Consider the following 21,579-nt stretch of genomic DNA (forward strand, 5'->3'; position numbering starts at 1 on the left):
TAAGGAAAAATAAGAAATAATCTAATTTGAAACTTTGTAAATAACTTATTATTGCAATCTAACTTGATAATTTAAACAAGGATGTCAACACCCATGGCAATTTGAATTAGTATTAACAATAAATATTTTAAAAAATGTTAAATGTGAAAATATTTTTATATAGAAATGTATGTAACTAAAATGATGACAATCTGCACTGCATATTATAAAGGATGACAACATCTATAAACACGAAGCTCAGAAATGTTAGGACAAACGAACATTAACGCTTATTAGAGTGTTTGAAATAAATAAGCATAACATAAATGTGTAATTCTAAACAAAATTCTAAGTAAATTTTTTTGCAAATCTGTTTAAGGACATACTTACATTTTTTAGAACTATTTGGGGGAGGATACCTCCATCCTCCCCAAAAGAAATCGACCTTGGTAATAATAACCCTCCCCCATTTTCTTTTTAGACTTTTTCTTTTTGAAACTAAAATTGAACGTTGTTGGGTTGTAAAAATGGATAATAATCTGTCATAAAATTTAAACCTCAACAAATCTAAAAAATCAACCAAAATAGATTTTTTACTTTTTGTGATGACTATCGAATTGACAAATTTTAAGATATTTACAAGAACGGTTATAAAATGTCAGAGCTAACGGTTACGTACATTCAGACGGATACAACTTACTTGTAGAAAAGCTTCGCTTTTAATAAGACTTCCTTAAATGGGTTATAGTTGCTCTATTTAAAAAGTTAAAGTTTTACTTGCTTCAAGAACAATATTATTATTATGTTATTCAGGGAGGGAGGGGACATTGGACTATTTATTACCCTAGTAACCAAAATTTAAAATAAAGTTTTCTAATTCGTTAGACCAACAATTTTGGAGAGTTTAATTGAATTTTGATTGATTGGTTTAATAAGTTGAGTGTCCAAATGTTTCAACCACTGATTTTAATCTACAGATGGGGTAATTTTGTGTGTAACCAATTTATCGTCCAATGTCTTATCCCTTTTGATCCCTGATATTATTTACTCGGAATTTCTTACTAATTCTCCACTGACCTTGCTATAGTAAAAGTATTTAAACAAGAGAGGAGGAGAAAGGTTTACACACTTTCTGGTGCTAGTAGCGAAGCTTCTCTATAATAATTTGATTAGGTCTGGTTTTTACTTAATACAATAAAGAAAGACGAAAGTAACAAATTCTATTAAAATAATGAGATCAACAAACCTATCCCTTATTCCTGCAGTATTTGGTTTATTAATTTTTTTCTATGCCTTGTTGTCTTTCTTAACTGCATGCAAGATTACTATCATAAAATATAACTACTTATTAATTGAAATAGTTTGACAAAATTATAAATTTTCGGTTATTTTTATAAGCCGCTGAATTAAAACTGATTTTAGCTGCCAGGAAATAAAGCAGCAAGTATAATCATATTAGAAACATGTATATTGCTGTATAACCTCAACCTAAGCCTTTGAAGCCTATATTCAATAATATTCAATAATAAAAGGCACAAATTGTAGCTTATTGGTAAGATGTATGTATCATTGTAATTTTTAAGCTGCTGTTTAATAGGCCGAAATGTTTAGCAATTGAAAGCTTTAAGATATTTATAGTTTTAATACCATTAAAATGGCTTTGCAGCCGCCAGCAAGCTGCTATTAAAACCGCCCCATGTACTAAGTAACACCATAGATACTGTTCAATATGAGTAAAACGATGCTTGTTGACAGCTTGATGGCAGCTGTGACATCTTTTAACCAACCATAATTTAATACACTTACGTGGAAACTCTTGATCAGGGACGGGAAGCAATACATACGTAAACTTTATATCCTTGTAGAACTCATAGTCCGCGTCCTTGTCGTAGCCCGCAGAAAATTGGTTCGTTATCGAGGACCGCCGTTTGCCGAGGGCGGCAGCCTGCTGTGACATCACTATTGGCGGCAGCGCCAGCTTTATGTTCATTTCTATCCGCGGGGTTGGCGGTATTTTTTTCTTTTCTTTTTTATGCAGGTCACCTTTGTTTTGCACCGGCGGTAAATGTTTCATGCCTTTTATTTTGGCCTCGAATTCTTCATTTGACAGGTTAACGGCCTGAAACACCTCCTCATACCGTTGAAATTGCGAGCCTGCCCGCTGTTTCACCGTTATCTCGCTGGCAGCCCGCTTGTCCGCCGCCGCCTTCATGACAATATCACGAAATTTGTTGCCAAACGGGCTGGGCTTCATGCGGGGGGCGGTGTCAGAGTAGCCACTGTCGTTACTCTTCTGATCAACCGCCGTGTCGCCATTTTTCAACCGGTTGGCTGTTTCAATAACATTGGATATATTGTATCTATCTCCTACTATTTTACTTTTGGCCAAATATTCTTTTAAATCATAAGCTGTCACTGAAGATTGTTTTCGGGCTGAACGCATTTTAACCGGAGATTCAGGTGGTGGCTGCCGCCGGCTGCTGGCCGTAGCCGCACCAGGACGCAGCCTTGGCAAAGTATCAGTTTGTTCATTGGATGTACTATTGCCCTGATCCTCTTCCTCCTTGCGCTGCCGCCGTTTTTTCCGCTTCATCTTCTCCTTGCGGCGGGCAGCGGCTTTGGCGGCCGCCGCCCCCGCCTCGTCCTCCTCCGAGGTAGTCGTCGCGTCGGCGTTGTTATTGTTGTTTGTGCTTGTACTTGTGGACCTTCTAGCTGTTGTTGTTGTTGTTGTGATGAAGCGTGTCTGCTGGAATATCTGTGCACAGTTGTGTAACTCTCCTTCAGATGGTTTATTTCACTTAATTCTAACTAGAAAAACAGGGTTAAGATTACTAAGGCAAAGGAAAAATGTATGGATACTTACTCGGCGAGGTAGCAGAGTCCGGGTCCCCCTTCAGGAGGTGGGTAGAGGCCGGGGCAGGCTTCCTGCTTCCCACTGTCCGCACTCTGACGTAATGTTTAAACTTGTTATAAAATATCCCTTCGGCCCCCTCAAGTGACCCCCCCCCCCCCCGTTATATTACCTAACCTTCCCTTCCATGCCGACTTAGTTTTTGTTATGATATTCCTGGATAGATGATTGTTCATATAAAACCGTAGTAATTTAAAACAGCAAACTGTAATAAAAACGTTTTAATGTTTTTTCTAAAATTATAATACTAGCTAGCATCGAGGGGGTTCGACCCAAAAATATAATGGGGGTGTATGATCTTGAAGTAGTTTAAATTTTAGATACTGGACACTCACATACACACATACATCCAACTATTTTAAAGTATAGGATAAAGACTGTTATTTTTCAACTTTAGGATACAATATTAAACTCCTGTTTTTTTATCTCATCTAAATTTTTTTATGTTTTATTGACTTATTGAATCAAGTATCAAGTAGCTGAATCTAAACATTGCATTGGGATAAAAACTTCCTTTTTGTTTCAAAAAAATTTGTTTTTGTTTTTAGTGTACAGTAGTTTTTATCTACTTTTAAAATCAAAAACATTTCTTGAATCTTTTTTTTTTTACAAAATTGCTATTTTCCAAAATGGCCGCCTCTGAACAGAACCCCCCAGTTTTGTGGTTCATCTGGTGCTTGCTTACATGTGAAGACCGGAGCACCGAAACCCCCCCCCCCCCCGCTTAGTTTTGACAAAAATCAAAAATAAGGGGGGGTAGTTTTTTAACCCCCCGCTTAGTTTTGACAAAAATCAAAAATAAGGGGGGGGGGTAGTTTTTAACCCCCCCCTTAATTTTGAAGAAAATCAAAAATAAGGGGGGGGTAGTTTTTTCACTGTACAACACGCCAGAAAGTTGAGTGAGGTAAATCAAGTAAATCCAGTATACCAGAGGGGAAACCTTATTACAGGGATATTCATGTTTTGGGGCATAATTTCCTTATTTATTGACTTTGGCCAGTAAAAGGTTTTAATTTTGCGCAAGTACCGTTCATCTTTTCTGAGAATGCAGCCAAGCAATAACTTTAAAATCGATCACATTGGGTCACACAGTGCACAAAACTGTAAATATTTTTCATGATTTTAAAACAAATTTTTGGGGGGTCAAAAAAAGCTAATTTATTACCATTTTTGGAGTTTCATTAAAAAAAATATTTTTGTGAAATAATTTTTTTTAGGTCAACCATTTTGTAAATAATTGCATTTTAACAACATTGTCTTCATAGTAAATTGTAAAGAGGCCAATAAGTTAAAGGGAGAAAAGGTAGGGTAAGCTATAGGGTAAGATAAAGGGTTATATAAAGGGTAGAATGAAGAGGGTAAGCAAAGCATATTTTCTGAAAATAGTTTCAATTTTGTTCTGTCTTGTCTCTCTCAACAACAAAAAGGGAAGATTAAAGTAAACTTTCAATTTTATTCAAACAAAAACTTAATCAAATTCTATTAAAGGGAATTGTTTTCATATTTTTGAAGTTTACATTTTTATTACTAATTTTATGCCTAATTTATTTAAAACATTAACTTCATAGGCTAATTTATATACCTAGTCACAATTCTTTTAGTGCAATTAACAAATTTCTTTTTAGGATTCACTACAGAACACTACAATTTGGGACAACTTGCAATAATATTTTTAGGGGGGGGGGAGGAAGTGGAGGGGGGGGGGGGTAATTCTTATCTAGGATCATATCTCTTGAAGGGTTAAACTTTCCCTTCCTCCATATACCTTCTACGGTTAGGTTAAGTAAGATAAGAGATCTTAAGAATTATTAAACAATAAATTGGTGTATGCCCATGGATATCCTTTTTCTGTAGCATTAACTTATTTAGGAAAATGTGTGGTCACTGCTAGTTTGTATCAACCAATCAAGATTGATTAAAAGTCCCAGAAAGCTTTTAGGCCCAACTAATGAGAGAACATGTTTTTAAAAATTTGTGTAATAATACATTTTACAGTCAAATGTCCCCTCCCTCCCTGTAAGGGTCAAGGTGATTCCTGACGAATTAGGGCACCGCAGGATATGATACGGAAGGTTAGGTGTAAGTTTTTGAAAAATTATGCAAAATAAGAAAATTTGTAAATAACAATTTTGTCCAATTATAATAAATGTGAAACTAGTGTTACATTCCAACTGCAGTATAATTGAACAACTTTTATACAAAAAAAACTTATCATAATTATCAGCTTTCTAATTAATTTGCTCGCTTTCAAAGCGGAAGGGAAAAGGTTTAGCTTTTACAGATGGTTTGGCACTAGAGTTCAAGGTTATAGAAAGTATTGACAAGCATTTTTATAGCAGAAATCTCAGCAGTTTCCCTTTTTATCACATATGTACAAAAAAAAAGAACTTTTAAAGCTTATTCCCCCTGTTAATGATTTTACATATGCAAAATTTTAGCTTTTTAAATTAGAATAAAAGTATTAAAAGATAACATTATTAATTATGTTAAAAATGTAAAATACTAATTTAAATATGAAAAGTAATAATGACGACATATTTTCAGTCGTACAAATAATATTTTTGTTATTGTATACCGTGGGAAATTGAAGGAATACTAGAAAAGAATGAGACATTGGCCTGTTTATTATAAATACTAGTCTCCAAGGTTTTTTAAAAACGTTATCTTATTCGTTGGCCTAACTACTTTGTTGACTTATAGTGCATGGTTGGTTCATTATGTTGGGTGTCCAAACGTTTAAACCACTCTTTGAAGAAAGGGTAATTTTGTGTATCATTATTGGGGATGTACATCAATTTATCGGCCATTGTCTTATCCTATTAGATCCCCGAAGGAATACACATAAAGTGGATTCAATTCTAACATAATTTTGTAAGGCACAAAAAACAACGCTGTATACAGGGACGGTCTAAGGTATGTATGACTCGTAATTTTTTGATAAAAATAATAAGTTTATTCCATGAATGGTCATTCCTTACAATTTGAAAGAGTTTTAACGGTGAATTATGTCTAATCTCTAAGTATGTCAATGTTAAGCAACCTGCGTTTAATTAAATAATTCAGTATCAAACTTTTATATGATCCTTTTTTGTATATTAAAATCACTGTCTTTGATATTGTTTGGTTGTCTGCATGTTTGATTTTCTTTTATGGATGTTATCATCCTTGTTTATAAAGTAAATTGTCTTGATAGGATTGGTGACTATCAAAATATATTTATTATTTATGGCAAAAACATTTTGTATAATTACAACAAACCCTTTAATGTAGCAAAGCAGCAGTTGGGACAACTTTTAACGTCTTCAGTTATTACACGGTTTTGGCTGAGAATCGAACTCATCAATCTCCCAAACAATGATTGGATGCGAAACCAAGAACCAAAAATAACAATTCTATTTTATCATATAACATGTTTAATTTCCTGATACTCTTTGGGTTGTCCTTGTAATATGCTGGCCTACGACCTTGCTGAAATAACAATATATATTATACGCGTCTTTGACATATTTCATCCTTGTTATAATATTTACAACAAGCGGTTCCACCCTAAGAGGTCGGAGGAAGGGGGGAGGGAGTGTCTACCATCAATTTTATAGTTTATTTTTTTTTTTAATTGAGAGGGGAGGGGGGGGGGTTAGGGTATTTTTTTTAAAATGTTGATTATGCTTAGGAGGTTGAAGGTTCCTTTCCCTAAAATTGTTACAAACTTTCCCTAGAACTATATTTAGACTGGATAGGAGAATCATATTGGTCCAGCGGTTATCAAGATCTTAAGCTACAGACAGACCGACACTCAGATCGACATCCTGTTACTTTTATATCAGGGACATGGGAATGATATTCTGACAAACAATTCTATAGAAAATTTCCCCACAACCCCCTTCCCTTTTCCCTCCCCTTCTTACTCACCCCTCTTCAATTACATAAAAAAACAAAATATACTATCAGCTTACTTTAAGAGGTTTCGTGATTGTTTTAGAATTGATTGTTGGAATAGCTACCCCTGCTTTTATATAAGAATATCTACATTAATGGTAGTTTATTGAAATAATACCTTCCTTGGTATTTATAACTAAATCTGATATTAAGATATCTAACATTAGATAAAACACCAGAATTCTCGCAATAGCTGATATGAAAAACTAAATATTTTTTCATATTTCTTTTTTTACTTTTGTAGTTGTTTACTTAGCTACGCTACTTGTAAATTTGTTGATTCTTGTAATATTTTAGCTGCAGTAAAAATATTTGCAAATAAACTGCAATATTGCACTTTAAATTGGGGTAAATAATAAATTATTGCGAGGGGGAGGGGGGGTATAGAACTCCAATAATTTACAATGTTGACTCCTCTAGTAATTGTACTGCGATATTGTTTACTGTCTCTTATTGTCACATTGTTCGCAGCGAAGCCATTCTTTGTTCGCACTTCTGTCGGTTTATCCGTCCTTCGGTTCCGTTTGAGTCACATACATTACATTTTGCACAACTTCAGTTTGGCGATTTCCCTCAAAGTACTTGTCGATCAAAGTACCCACCCTTATTTTGAAATAAGTTGTAATTTTTCTTTATGCATAACACCTGGTGAGGGCCCTAACCTGCGGGTTCTATGACTGCAGTCTACCCTAACCTGACAAAATTACCACACAAAAGACCACCCCACCTTTATTTTCAATTTATTTCGAAAAATAATATTTCTGTGCTCGAATAGGCTAGTGCACTTTATAGGAAACCGCAGGGTTTTGGATCTAAGAGGAATAATCTTTGCACATGTAACAAAAACAAAATTTAAAAAAAAGGATGACAACATCCATAAAAGCGAAGCTCTGAAAATTTTTTTTTGAAAAACTGCCTAAATACAGGATATTGTTTAAGGACATAATGTTTAATACTTGTTTATTAATCGGATTATTTTATCACATAAAAATTTGTTGTTAAAAAAGTTAAAAATCAACATGTTTAAAATTGAAGTACGAACATTCTGGTTACGATTATAGAGTTCCTATGCTTTCTAAATCGTACCTAACTACTACAGGAATCACCATGCAAAGTTTGAAATTGAAATTTGAAATTCTAACATGCCTTATTTAACGTAAAAAACAATCCGTTCCAGACGTACGAACGGACGGACCGGCCCTAATTATAGAAAAGCTTCGCTTTTAAAAACATACAAATCCACACACCCACACAATTTGATTGTATAGTTGCCAATTGGTATAAATTTGCAAGTAAGCCCTGGAACACGTGAATTGGTTTATTTATTGCATTTATTTTGTATTGATGAGTACTAGAAGTGCAAATACTCTATAATTCACTAAAAAATCTACAGATTGCTCAGAAGATTAAGTTAAATATGTTTGTTTTCAACAGACATAAGAGATGGCGTTTGCTTTTCTTAAAGGCTTTTTTATCAGCCCCTTTCAGGATTTATGCTATTTTCTAAAATAAAAGATATACAAGCTAATGCAAGATTAGGAATGGCAAATAGAACCAATTACAATATTTTTCTAAAAAATAATACAAACAAACATACAAAAAGGCGTTTTACAAAGCTTTTAAATATTGTGAAAATCTTTGAAAATATGTATTTTGTTGCATTTAGAAATTTTGCACTTTTCCTAATTCCTTTATTTGCGATTTAAAATTATCTATGATTCATTCAAATTCTTGTTATTTTATAGCAGTTATTACTGATTTTTAAATATATATTTAATATTCGATTTTAGGGATAAAAACTGTTTTTGGAGCCTTTATGTCTTGTTCCTATAAGAAATTACAAATATTAATGTCCTTTTCATATCGCACCATAAAAATATAATTAATAATCAGATTATTTAAAAAGTTAACTGAAGACTTATGATATGAAAACTAACTTAGCTTCTTTTACCTTTTCTATCTAACCTAAAACATCAGAATTAAACATTTCATTTTGAACCCCTTTGCGTTATTGTTTATTATTATAAAAACAGACTAATATTAAGATTTATAGAGTATCTTCTTTGCCAAACAAAAAACACTTAAAAGGACTCTCCACAGAAAAATAAACTTTGGATTTTTGAAAATCTAACCTGAAATTATTATTCTCTGTTCAATTTTAGGCATTTTTTGTTTTTGTGGCATCGCGATCGAAGCCCTTTGAAAATTTTGACCGCCCTTAAGTGAATCCTCCCGCCATTCAATTTGTGCTGCTTTAGTGATTTTTAGCTTCTATGTTGCCGCATTCATCGCCCTTCTCCGCCACTACTCCGCTATTCATTGCTGTATGTCGCGGTTCAATAAATGCTCCCCTCTCCCTTTTTCAGAAATTGAGTGGAGGCTGGGGGATTTTGTGTATAGCGGTGTAAGCGGTATATAGCATTGTATAGCGGAGTAGTGGCGGAGAAGGGCGATGAATGCGGCAACTGCGATTTTATTGGGCGGAGGCGAACACAAAAAAGTGGCGGCAATATTGTCCAGCAGTTAGGAAGCATGAGTAGAGTGGAGGCAAAATTTATAAACCTTAGATTGTGTATGGTCTGTATATGACGTGGTTAATATATCCGCGGTGTCCGCGGAAACGCGGTTTTGTTTTTTAGCGGTCCATGGCGCACACAAACAAATACTCGTTGTGTGTGTGTAGTTATTTTGGAGTAAAGATACAGGTTGACATAGGAAAGGGAAGGCAGGAATGTGATAGGTGGGAGGGAAGGGGAGGGGGGCACCAGGTATTTGTAGCTATGGCTGCCTGGCTTGCAGAGGAGTTAGTTGAGGTTAAGGCGAGAGCGGCAGGGGCTGAAATAGTTTAGTACAACTAAGGGAAGGTGTTTAAAATTGTAGACCTGTAAGATAGAAAATATACAGGGATTTGACAATGGAGATTAAATTGATTATCCCCCATGGTTAGAGACAAAATTATTCCCCATGGTTAGAAACAAAATTATTCCATCTATAGATTTAGATCATCAGTGCATGGAAAACTAAGTGGTAGTTTATACCAACCAATCATGAGTTTTTAGTTTTTGAGAAATAGTGTTTGTAAAACTTAGGGTATTACAGTTGCTAGATACTAAATTACCCCATCTGTTTTTGGTATGAAACCAACCAATCAAATTTTAGGTAAAGTTTTGGGCCAATTATTAAGATAATGTGGCAATACAACTTTGGGTACCAGTATAATTTACAGTCCAATGTCTCCTCCCTCCCTGAAAATATTATAGAAATTTTAAGTGATGTTAAAAAAAAACAGATGAATAGGATGATTATATAACATAAAAATTGTTGCAAAAAAGTGGAAAATCAAAATTACCATTTCTGTAGATCAAAAATAGTGGTTGAAATAATCAAACACTCAACTTTAGGAATCAACCAATCAAAATTCATTGAAGTCCCAAAAGTAATTAATCCAACGAATAAGAAAACATTGCTGGGGATAGTGTAATAAACAGCCCATTGTCCCATCTCTCTCTGCATTTCTTATCTATCCCATGTTAACATTTTTCGTCAATTGTGCTATCCCTGTAGACAACTCTTCTATACCCAGGGAGGAGATAACATTGAACTGTAAATTACAATTATACCCAGGGAGTGAGGAGACATTATTAGTCTTTACAGTTGTATATCACAATTGGTAATCTTGAAAACTTTGGGTTATTGAATTTTGATTGGTTCAAATTCAACCAATAATATTGATCCACAATAGGGGTAATTTTAATTATCATCATTGTGGATGTAAACGTTCATTATCTTATCCCTGAATTATATAAAAAGTTCCATTTTTATTTGTTACAATATAAATTTCATTTCTTTATTGAAGTTACTAACTACCAGGGATCTAAAGGGATAGGTAAGATAATAGCCGATAAATTTATGTTCATCCATTTGATTCTACACAAAATTACCCGTTTGTAGATTACAGTTAGTGGTTGATGGCCACTAGGTATACTTAATAAACTATCCTTTCAAAATTTAATTAAATTTCTCAAAGTCTAAAGTTGTTCTGCTAACAAATAAGAAAACGTTATCAAACTTTGGGTATTAGTGTAATAGACAACCCAATGTCCCCTCTCTCGTTATCAAAGTCCAATTGATCAATAATTTTGATTTATTTCTTTTGTCATAATTAGGAAATTTATTGTCCATTTTCTTATTACTGCTAAAAATTTAAAATACTAAATTAAAGTAAAACAGAATCATAGAATCCAAGAAAGTTGAGTACTGAGTACTGAAACCCTACCACACCCCAATATTTTGATTCAATTTGAGAATGCTGGGATGGAGGTAGCTTATTCTTTGTTTGTTTATTATTTTAATATTTATATTTTTTATCGTTCATTGTCTTATCCCTTGTGATTCTTGAATCAAAGTATTTGAAGGAATTCTCTAATATCATGGAAAAATGCATGTCGATAATATATCAGCCTTTAACATCTTATTGTAATTTTAAGGAAATTTAAGGGGGAGGAGGGGGTATTTTTTTCTATTGGTATTTTTCTTGGTAGGGTATTGGTATCCTCCATAAATATAGGGAGGGTGAAGATACCCTTGCCCGAAACAGCTATAAACTGTCCTAGGACTTATGGGAAGCTACACTGTAAAGGAGAACCATATAAGTTCAGCGGTTAGCAAGGCAGTACAGAGAAACAGACACATAATGATTCCTGCTACTAGGGTTATAAAATAAATATTTTTCCAGTATGGCTTCGACACCGATTAATATCAGAAGGATAAGATTAGGTTCTCATCCAATCATGTATAGCATCATATTCCAGATAATTTTCCACGGGGCTAGCAAATCTGGTATTTTTCTTATAATTTTTCATTTAAATCCACGGAAAGCTGTCAATGAATAGCTATTCCAGTATTAAAGTAATTTCTGCGGTTTCACAAATAACAAAACGAAGCATAAAGGGGAGGGGGTTAATGCAACAACTTCGTAATCAATGAGTAAATTGCACTTAGAATTCGAATTTTGATCTGAAATTTTGCATGTGTATTCCTTGGTAGGTCTATTTTCCCTAAATTGAACAAAAATTTGGAAAAGTAACAACTTGGTTTAATTCATGGTAAATTGTAGATGCTGCATCTAAGTTTCAAATAAATTGAACATGTGAATGCTACTTTTAAATAAAAGCTTCCCAATCAAATTAAGTAAGTCATAATTATGCATATGAATAATTTGATACACACGCTGACCTTGACAGACACACTTCCTTAAATTGGAGCAGAGCTTGCCCTCTGACTTTCAAGGCGAAAGTCATAGCTATCACAGCTCAGAATTAGGCAACCTTTATGCACTATTTGGCCTGTTTCTTATCAATATACACATATATATGGACCATGTAGGCACACCTATTGTAATTTATCAATGTTATATGTTTATATCCAACCATATACCTATTGTTAATTATCTATTTAACTATTTCTGTATATAAGCCATACCTAAGCCTTTTTCTCAGATAACTTTCTTATCCAAAGTATCATGAACAATTTTACGCTCACGCTAACTTACAAACACAGTCTAGAGACAGACAACACTCTAAATCCAAGTATTTAGTTTTCTTTTTAGCTTGCAAACACTTTAAAACTCAAGTTATCATTTAATTCGCAAACCAACTGGTTCTCCCTCTTCTCTCCTGGCTTAAGAAGGTAAATGGCTTAGTTTATTTAGCATGCATTGTTTAGTTTAAATTTAGGTTCCTTTGTACTTGGCATGTATTGTGCATATGACTTATGTTAAAGGCCTAACTATATGCACAATCATGACTTGGACTTAGGCACATCTCATCCTACACTACTTACACTTAATATAAGTATTATGTAACATTAATATCTGACTGATCTATATGTAAATACAATTAACTTAATTAAACTGTTTTCTTTCCTTTTTATACTTTACTATACTTATCTTATATTGATCTAACATCAAAAACCAACCTTTACTCTTAGGTTAAAGCACTGTAATACCATGCGTGGGAATTTATGAATCACCACGGATTCAATAAATTTGTATTATAATTGTGGGAGTAAAAGGACAAAGGATTCTATACTGACACTGATGTTGAGAATACTTATGGGTATTCTATTTAAATTCTATTTTTAAGCAGTACTCATGAGAGAGCGATCCCCACATTCAAACCCATGGGCAAGCGCCCTATTCACACTACCAAAAAAATAGTGTATCGCTGCGATATGACTTAAGATCTTATACGTTCAGTCAAACGGCTGATCGGATCGCCGCCAGCCGCACATCCGCTGAACCGCCTGTGGATGAGCTACAAAAAAGTGGTAATGCATGTGGCTGAGCCACAAACACACAGATCATTCCCTTTTTATGTCAAATCATCTAGGATTAAGCAGAAAGGTGTTAAAGGTGTCTATAGAAAGCTCTTTGCATGCCCTAACAAAAACTCTACAGGATATGGGTTCTATCTCCAATATGCAAAATACATCTTCAAGATTTTGTATTTTTTAAAATTCCTAAATGTGTTGTAATATTAGAGACCCCATATCATTTTGAGTTTATTGTCAGGCAATAATTCTGCATCTTTAGACACCTTAACCACCCTTGTAGGTCAATCCTAGCCAATTTGAGACAAGAAAAAATGTATTGAGAATTGCTACAAAAACTGGCAGGATTTTTAAAATTAAAAATTTTAGGGAAAAAAATCACTTTGGTCAAAAAATTCCAATACCTGCGAATCAGAAATTACCTCTAATTTATGAATAAAGCTTAAAAAAACATAATGATATGATAAAAAGTATGATATAAAAAAAAAGTTTGGATGAAACAAAGGATGTTCTTTAGACTGATTTTTAACCAAATTCTAGTTGCAAGATCTTAACCAAGACAGGCATCATCATCATTGCCACATCATTTATTAGCGATAAAAATAAAAAGTTTTTTGGAAGTATGTTTTTTTTGGGTAGAAATAAAAAATTGACCAGAATAACCCCATGCTACCCTAGTTGATTCCTACATAATTAATGATAAATTTATCCTGAAAATAAGAAAAAAACAGCTAAAAGGCTGAGCTGCCAGCTGCCAGCCATTCGCCATTACTTTTTCAAGTTTTTGTTCAATTTAGGGAAAATAGACCTACCAAGGATTACTTATGCAAATTTTCAGATCAAAATTTCAATTCTAAGTGCCATTTACATATTGATTACGAGATGGTTGCATTAATTCCCCCCCCCCCTTTTTACAAATTTTGTATTAGCCAACAAGTCTGGAAATAATCTAATAAATATTTTTTAAAGCGAAGCCATTCTATAATTAGGGTCGGTCAGTCCGTCAGTAAGTCCGTCCGTCAGTCCATAACGGTTAGCTCTTTTCGTTAACTTAGGCATGCTAGTTGTCCTATCAATTTCAAACTCTGCATGGTGATTCCTGTAGTAGTTAGGTACAATTTAGAAAGCGTAACAACTCTATAATCGTTACCAGAGAGTCCGTACGTCCATTTTAATTATGTTGATTTAACCTTTTTAACAACAAGTTTTTATATGATAAAATCATTCGATTGATCAGATTTTTCGAATACTGATTTCTAGGACAACAAAGCATCTCTATACTTAAGTCCTAAAAATGTAAGTATTACAGACAATTTTCCACGAATATCAAATTAAGATATCATAAAAATAATACCCGTATTGTTAGGCCAGACCTTTTAATATCCACGGAAAGCTGTCTATAATACGACGCGATAAATAACTATTTTTGTATAATAAAGATGGTTGCGTATAGCAGTAGCGATAAACTGTTAATTTATGACTATTAGCCTACTATGTTTTTTTTAAGCGAAGCTTTTCTATAATTAGGGTCGGTCCGTCCGTCCGTCTGGCATGTTATAATTGTCCTATCGATTTGCATGGTGAATCTTGTAGTAGTTAGGTACTATAGTTAGTAGTAGATAGTTACGTAGCAACTCTATAATCGTTAGATTGTCCGTACGTCAATTTTAAACAAGTTGAATTTTAACTTTTTTTAACAACAAGTTTTTATATGGTAGAATCATTCGATTGATCTAATTTTTGGAATACTGATTCCTAGGACAACAAAGTACATTGTTATAAGCAAAGCATCTCTATACTCAATTCCTAAAAATGTAAGTATGTCCTTAAATATTATCCTGTATTAGCGTAGTTTTTCAACAAATTTACTTAAATTTTGTTTATAATTTTATACATTTATATTCTGATTATTCAGTTACAAGTGTTAATGTTCGTTTGTCCTACCCTTTCAGAGCTTCGCTTTTATGAATATTGTCATCCTTGTTGTTTTATTGTCATTGAAAAGGGGACTGAGAAATTTTTTAACCAATAATTTCAATCTTTGGAATGAGTAATCTTATTTATTTTTTCATTAGGGATGTAATACATTTTTCGTCCATTATCTTATCACATTAGATCCCTGTCCAAACTCTTCAATTTATTTCTACAAAAATATTAGTATTGTTTAGTCATTGTTGGATATTATTTAATTATTAAAAAAGACATGTTAGAATAGTCCTATCGATTTTTTTGCCTGGTGATTTCTCTAACAGTTGGGTATCAATTAGAAAGCATAGAAACTCGATAATCAGAAAGTATGTACGTCCATTTAAAATCTGCTGATTTTTAACATTTTGGCATTTTTTATATAGTATGATTATCCTATTCATCTGGTTTTTGGAATAATGACAACAAGGCACAGTATTATAAGCGAGGTGTCTCTATAATCAAATCCTAATGAATCCAAATGAAAGAATGTCCCTACTGTTTCCTAAATTTACGCAGTTTTGTAACAAAGGGATAGTTTCACGAAGTGCATTTTAAAAAAAATAGTGAACTGTAAGTTTTTTCTATTTTAAATAACGTAGTAGTGCATAATATAAAGTTATTGATTAAAATTAAAAGATTTGACCAGGGGTTTTCCTTAAAAAATGAGTTTTTCATTTTTATTTTCAACTTCGTTGCATGTTATATATGGCAAAAACTTTTTTGTCATAAATACAACTTTAGATAGCATTTACTAGTTAATAGAACTTCAAACTTTTTATACAACAAAATACACATAACAACAAAGAATGATCAATAAAATATTTAGTATGGTACTTAGAGTAGTGATCTTTTTATATGTCTTAGCAGAATATATTAGGCATTGGATAGATATGATTGTGATAAAGAATTTTAACATTGACCTGACCAAACTTTTTTTATTTGACAATATCTAAAAAAGTTAGTGATTTGCAACATAAATTACATGAGAATGGTCTTTTTATATATATTTATATATATATATGTTGTATGGTTAGTTGGTATTTCCGCGTGAGATAATGTGTATATTGTAAGTAAACCGGACGTTTTTCTTAATTTTTTTTAAAAAGAATCTATAGAAGACCTGTCCTATAATGAACCGGACGTTATTTTTTATGTTTTTTAAGTAACTTGTCCCAAGGGGAACCCCTGTTCAATTTTTTTATATTTCTTGTGAAATATGTGGAAAAAGATTCTCTGATATTGGTGTTTTGGCTATACATATTTGGAAAAAAATAGACCATTCTCATGTAATTTATGTGGCAAATCACTTTAACTTTTTTCGATATTGTCAAATAAAAAAAGTTTGGTCTGGTCAATGTTAAAAATTCTTAAACATATAATCATATCTATCCAATGCCTAATATATTCTACTAAGACATATAAAAGTTCACTACTCTAAGTATCTTAACTCTTTAAATACACTTCATAGAACTATCCCTTTATGTACAATTGTGTTTAGACTTAAAAGTAGCAGGTTGTTTGTCTGTGCAATGTGTAATAAAGTATCTTACTAATAATTGAACCAATATGGTTACCCTTTGCAGTGAAGCTTCTTACAGGTTCTAGGCCTTTTCTCTGCATCTCCAAGCTACGTTGTCTTATTTTTTCATTTGTAGCATGAATTGTAATGAGGGGAGAGAATATTGCGTATGAGAATGAATAGGGATCGGCAAGTTAAAATCTCTGGAATGGAGAAAATGTTCTTTAGCGGCGAACATATATTGAGTGGAGGTAAAGTGTAGTATATATTGTTATAGCGGTAGTACAAATAGGCGGCGGACAAAATTTTCAAAGGGCTTCGATCGCGATGCCACAAAAACAAAAAATGCCTAAAATTGAACAGAGAATAATAGTTTCAGGTTAGATTTTCAAAAATCCAAAGATGTTTTTTCTGTGGAGAGTCCTTTTAAAAGGTCTTACAACATCCATAATATTTTGATCAGCTCCGGCATCTATGAGAATATTGTACAGGCTATTGGCTCCTAAATAAATAATTTTCTTTATAATTTATGAAATATAGAAAAAACTACATGGTTAGGTTATTTGAAAATTATGTCTTAAATAAAAAAACTAGAAGAGTAATATAAACATTAACAAGGATGACAAAATCCACAAGTAGTGAAGCACAATGCTAGGAGTTATGTAGCAGTGTTCAAAAACGAGAATGTTGAGATAAAAATAGATAATCACGACACCTTCAAAAACTCCGTAGTAAATTTTAACTGCTAGGTAATTTTTTTTCTCAATCTAGCGTGATAGACTGATAGACAACTGACGGATTTAATTTGCTACTTAAAAGTGCCTTTATCAGCATAACGATTGTTGATGAATAGATATGTAATATAATATCAGTAACTTTGAATGCGTGAAGCGACAACATTTTTTTGGGATTAAGTGATTATGATGGTTATAATAAGCCCCAAGAAAATAATTACTTACCCCCAGTTGTCCCAAGGAGAGCAGCTGCATAGTGGAGGGGAGTTCTGCCTTCCTAAAATATTATACCAGGGCTCGGCAACCGTGCGTCAGCCACGAATAAGCCTCAAATTAAAACCCATTTGGATGCTTTAAAATATTTCTTGAAAAGAGGGATTGCCATATTAAGGTCAGGTTTAGACTTCCAGCTGATTTAAAAATTTGTAATAGGTTGATTTCCCGGATGTTTAGAGGCGGATGACGCGCGGCTGCCCAGCCCTGTATGATACTTTTTTTTGAGAAGCTTTAGAGGCTTTTTTTCTCAGATTGCCTTGATAAAATGAATTAAAAATAACGGGGAAAGGTTAGGTGTATTTTGTTATTGTTAATTGTTTGAATGCTTTTTAAATATGTCTGTCAGAATAAATTACTATATTGTAATGAAATCTCATATCATCAAAAGCATTACTTAAATCAATATTGGTTTTTCTTATTGACTGTAATATAAAACCCATCCTGTTGTCTTTATTACATCCCTATTCATCTATCTCGATTTTGCGTGACACAACCCTGTGCACGCCACTGTTTCCATTATTTATTTACAATTATTTATACATAAATATAAAAGTTATACTTTTTAAAAATAAATTTATTTTTCAATATAAACTATTCAAAACCGTTGCACGTTTTGCTTTAATGTTTCTTTTATCCTTGAGACTCGTTTGGAGCACAGCTACTCCTTAACTAGACCATGTCTGTAAATCAATACCCGACTTCTCCTAACTTTTTAAAGGAATTAAATCTTATTTTTCTTATTTCTCGGCATATTTTAAAATTTACTACAAATGATTATTTTTTAGATAAGCATATTTTAATACTTATTATTTTTGGTTAGGCTAGGTTGAGCAATGTTAGAAGATAGGGCACCGAGTATTTAAAGCCCCCGCAGGAAAAAATGCCATTTTCTTCAAAATTTGAAATAACCCACATATATAAACATTACATTTATATCTAATCTAATGACTGCTTGTTATTGCTGCGCTACTCCTTGTCCTTGTAAAATAAAGATTTAGAAAATTACTGGACATAAGTCACTGGATAGACATCAGATAGTTAGAGCCGAGAACAATTTACAAGGAGGGAGAAGACATTGAGCTCTTTAGTACACTAGTCCCCAAAGTTTTATAATTACATTTCTTATTCGTTGGCTTAAAAACTTTGGGAACTTTTATTAGATTTTGATTGGTTGGTTCATTAAGTTGAGTGTCAAAAGTTTCAACCACTAATAAAGGGTAATTTTGTGTATCATTATTCATTATTGGGGATGTACAACAATTTATTGGCCATTGTCTTATCCCTTTCTTTTGGTCTTTTTATAACTCTCTCTAATTTCTGTCTCTTCTTCTATTTTCCTATGGGGGTGTTTTTTTGGGATGTTTTCATCCCCTCTCTAATTTTTTGTCAGGAGGGTGTAGAAACATCACTACATTGCACATTCATTGCACATTATTTATGGTGACTAAAAACAATTTTCGGTCAGAGACTAATTAATAAAAGCAGTCTTTTTCACCAGTTTGCGTGAGCTGCGCGCTCCCCGAGAACTATTTTGACTATTTCCGATTATTTATAGGTTGCAAGAGGCTATGTAACCAGCTGTATAACAAAAGCTAGTAGTACATAAACAGTAGTTGTAAAGAAAACTCTGTTTGTAGCTGTGTAACAAGCCGTATGTCCGATAATAATAAAAGTAGTACATTATAAGTAGTTGGAAAGAGCATTTATGATGAAGAAACTAGATTCTAAGAAAGCAGACAAAGAGAACTAAGTTTGTGGCTCTAACTAGCAGTTATGATGAAAAAACTATAGATTCTAGGAAAGCAGACAAAGAGAACTAAGTTTGTGGCTCTAACTAGCAGTTATGATGAAGAAACTATAGATTCTAGGAAAGCAGACAAAGATAACTAAGTTTGTGGCTCTAACTAGCAGTTATGATGAAGAAACTATAGATTCTAGGAAAGCAGACAAAGAGAACTAAGTTTGCTCTAAATAGCAGTTATGATGAAGAAACTAGATTCTAAGAAAGCAGACAAAGAGAACTAAGTTTGTGGCTCTAACTAGCAATTATGATGACAAAAACTATAGATTCTAAGAAACCAGACAAAAAGAACTACGTTTGTGGCTCTAACTAGCAGTAACGATGAAGAAACTAAGATTCTAAGAAAGCAGACAAAGAGAACTACGTTTGTGGCTCTAACTAGCAGTTATGATGAAGAAACTATAGATTCTAGGAAAGCAGACAAGGGCACCTCACTTGACAAAGAGAACTACGTTTGTGGCTCTAACTAGCAGTTATGATGAAGAAACTATAGATTCTAGGAAAGCAGACAAGGGCACCTCACTTGTTTTCATTTATTTTCATAAAGAAAACTTTATAAATATAAAGGCCTTATTCATGAAGCGTCAGGCCGTCTGTCCTTCCGTCCGGAACTTTTTGAGGTCAGAATTACAATATTCAAGGTGTTACTTCCTAGGATGCTGTTAAAGATATAAATTTAAAATTTCTTGATAAGATTTCCTTAACCAATGAGCATCTACTCTTTATCTCACTTTTATGTCCAATCAGCTGGGTAATTATGTAAGATACACCCAAGACATTTGTCTGGAAATCCTAACTTTGCATGTTAACGAGTTATTTAGGGCTAATGCATTTTACCTACCAGCAGTTTGTATCGTTAGTAACGCTTCTAGTATGTGGAGTTGTCGACACGGGTTCTTATGGTTGTTGACATTTGTAATTTTTTTTGTAAATTCTAAAAATTGTAGATAGTTTTCCGTGAAAATTAAAATAAAGATTATAAGATTAAAACTATTTTAATTGGCCTGAGGTCACGAAGGCCCGGATCAATAAAACTGGTATTTATCTTAAAATAATATTTAGTAATCGAGGAAAATTGTCTGTAATACGATGATATACATGATTATACAGGTTGATTTTTCGAAGCCATATTGGAAAGTAGTTTAATGAATTCCTCCTGTTCTGATCAACAGAGTTGCCTTGTAATGTAAGTCCGTGTATCTGCAATATGATCAAGGCTAGTGGCTGCTTTTCTACCATCAACAAACATCACCAGTAATATCTCTTTCATTTCAGGTGAATATTCCCACCACCCCCCTCCCCTACCTTCAAACGTTCCAAATTTTCTCACAATGTGCCCATTCTCTTTAAACGAACACAGTAATAGTGTCTGACTGATTATGACGTAACAAAAAAAAAATTAGCCAATGAGAGGCCGTTATTGACCAATGGTAAAATTTATAGTGGCCTCTCATTGGCTAATTTTTTTTGTTACGTCATAATCAGTCAGACACTATTACTGTGTTCTCTTTAAACCCACCTCAACATTAAAATTTTGTTTAAAAAAAGATTCTTTTGAGGTGTAATTTTTTATTGTCTTGGAACAATAACAAACTTTTATCAATCTTTAACATTCAATCAATAATTGTGATCTACTCAAGGGATAATTCATTTATCGTAATTGGGGGTGTACAATAAATTGTCGTCTGAAGCCTTATCCCTAAAGATCCTACATACTTTTTTTTATCTGAATACTTTTTTATTGGGAGGTTTAATTTGCAGTAACATTTTAAATAAATAGCATATTGTCATATCTTTTTTAAAAGTTTAAAAAGAAAGTTAATGTAAAGTTTCTTAAAAATTCTGCGTTTGAAAATTGCATCGAAGACAAAAATAAAACATGTTGATACCTAAAAATCTATTTCTCGTATCAATCTAAAATCAGTTGACTAAAAATATATTTTCTGTGAATTTATGCGAGACATGTCATAAAGTCGCGGTTTTTTCCAAGCAGTGGAGTTAAAACTAAAGAAGAAAAGAATATCATAAATGAAAAAAAGAATATAAAAAGTACTAAACAAAGTATAAATAAACAATCAAAAGTTTTTTTGCGATCTCATTAGTCAAAATCAATCATTATTATAAT

At 33.0% G+C, this 21,579-nt stretch overlaps 1 protein-coding gene across 1 annotated transcript in view; it reads right to left on the reverse strand.

The window, feature by feature from the left end:
• LOC145315429 (uncharacterized) overlaps positions 1 to 21,579 on the reverse strand; it is a 54,143-nt gene that overhangs the window by 25,121 nt on the left and 7,443 nt on the right. Inside the window, exons 6-9 of the mRNA XM_080155410.1 lie at positions 17,603 to 17,654; positions 17,084 to 17,145; positions 6,312 to 6,358; positions 2,843 to 2,925 (exon numbers count right to left, since the gene is read on the reverse strand). Of these exons, the coding sequence (XP_080011536.1) occupies positions 2,843 to 2,925; positions 6,312 to 6,358; positions 17,084 to 17,145; positions 17,603 to 17,654 (244 nt within the window). The remainder of the gene's footprint in view (positions 1 to 2,842; positions 2,926 to 6,311; positions 6,359 to 17,083; positions 17,146 to 17,602; positions 17,655 to 21,579) is intronic.

This window comes from Acartia tonsa, chromosome 4 (genome assembly GCF_053477335.1).
Source record: "Acartia tonsa isolate MP-2025a chromosome 4, ASM5347733v1, whole genome shotgun sequence".
Taxonomy (NCBI): domain Eukaryota; kingdom Metazoa; phylum Arthropoda; class Copepoda; order Calanoida; family Acartiidae; genus Acartia; species Acartia tonsa.